The following is a 1,528-nucleotide window of genomic DNA, read 5'->3' on the forward strand; positions in this document are numbered from 1 at the left end:
AAAGGAACGTTCGACTGTAATAAGAAATTCGGCACCAAACAGTTTCATCACAGTCGCATTCAAGCACCACACAATCAATGTCATTTCTCAAACAAATAGCCACACCCCCGCCTCTGGTAGTTCTATCACACCTAACTAATTTATAATTGGGGGGAACAATGCAATCGCTTTCTATATTGGAGTTTAGCCATGTTTCTGTAATAGCTACCACATGGGGACTGTGGGCAAGAAACAAAATTTCTAGAGCTTCAATTTTATTAACCACACTTCGGGCGTTTAGGCTAATAACTCTCAATTCAGGTGGATCGTTTTCAGCCGCCCTTGCATCGCGTCAGTTGTAGGCTGCCCCACTGGGTTGAACACGACGTCGCTGGTTTAGATTAAGATCCCACACAAATGTTTCACCATTAATCTTCAGCTTGTCATGTACAAGTGATACCTTATCGCCCTTTGCTCTGTTCGATGCCGCGCTTCCCCATAATAGTTTTCTTACTTGCACTGTTTCTTTTGCGTAGTCACTACTGATACTGAGCTTAGTTCCTTTTATTTTTCTACAGTTTTTAAATATTTCCTCTATCTCGTTGTAGTCGAAGAACTTTATGATTACCGGTCTATTCGTTTCCTCGCGCTTACGTCCAAGTCTGTGAATTCGCTCAATCGAAGTTACTGTGATGCCGAGAGTCTCCAGGAAGACATCTTTCGTTACGGTTCGCTTCAGTTCCTCAGTGCTTTCGTTGTGTTTTTCGGGTAAGCCAAATATAAGTAGATTATTTCGCCTTCCTCTATTTTCTAGGTCAATTAGCTTTTCACTTTGCTGTCTGACTGTCTGTTCTAGGTCTGCAACGACTTCCTTTAGACTATCAACTTTCACCATTTCGCTCTGAATATTTGACATTGCATTTTCCAGTTTATTAATTTTTCCGTGAATATTATGCATTTCTTGCCTAAGATTTGCTTGACCACTTTTAACTTCTTGAAGATCCTTACTCATCTGGCCCTGATTTTCCAAAATCTTTTCTAACTTCTGTTCCATTGTTAATGGTCCTGGGTTCGATTCAATGTCCCCAGAAAGCAGCAACAACATTAACCGACGCCAGCAATCACACAAAATGACAATCAATGACTATTTATAACTGTTTTGAGATATTTGATTGCGCGCGGCCTGAGTTGGCTTTCAATGGCTAATTTCGGCTTTTTGATCAAAATTTGACAGGATAGATATGTAGTTCAAATGACTTCTAGTTACTTTTAATGACTTTTGGCCACTATTTTGAGTTATTTCATTGTGTGCAGACTGAGCTGGCTTCATATGGCTATTATCGGCTATGTGATCATGTTTATAAATTATATGGCAGATTGGGGTCCAAATTACTTCAGTGACTATCAATCATTAACGGTCACTTTTTCAACTTATTTGTTGTGTGCAGACTGAGTTGGCTTCCGATGGCTATATTGGCTATACATTCATATTTATAATTATATGGAAGATTTAGGGTCCAAATGACTTCTCGATATTGTCCACGATTAT

At 39.4% G+C, this 1,528-nt stretch overlaps 1 protein-coding gene across 1 annotated transcript; it reads right to left on the reverse strand.

Annotated features, from left to right (window-relative positions):
- Nucleotides 1-331: 331 nt before the first annotated feature.
- LOC120839236 lies at nucleotides 332-1,054 on the reverse strand. The gene has a single exon (XM_040209504.3). It carries the CDS (start codon nucleotides 1,031-1,033, stop codon nucleotides 332-334), a length of 702 nt encoding a protein of 233 aa, XP_040065438.1. The 5' UTR covers nucleotides 1,034-1,054.
- Nucleotides 1,055-1,528: the final 474 nt, after the last annotated feature.

This window comes from Ixodes scapularis, unplaced genomic scaffold (assembly GCF_016920785.2).
Source record: "Ixodes scapularis isolate PalLabHiFi unplaced genomic scaffold, ASM1692078v2 PGA_scaffold11__112_contigs__length_91849675, whole genome shotgun sequence".
NCBI lineage: Eukaryota > Metazoa > Arthropoda > Arachnida > Ixodida > Ixodidae > Ixodes > Ixodes scapularis.

What these genes read in the sequence shown, in the direction of transcription:
- LOC120839236 (XM_040209504.3), bottom strand. Translation starts at nt 1,033, where the DNA reads ATGGAACAGAAGTTAGAAAAGATTTTGGAAAATCAGGGCCAGATGAGT.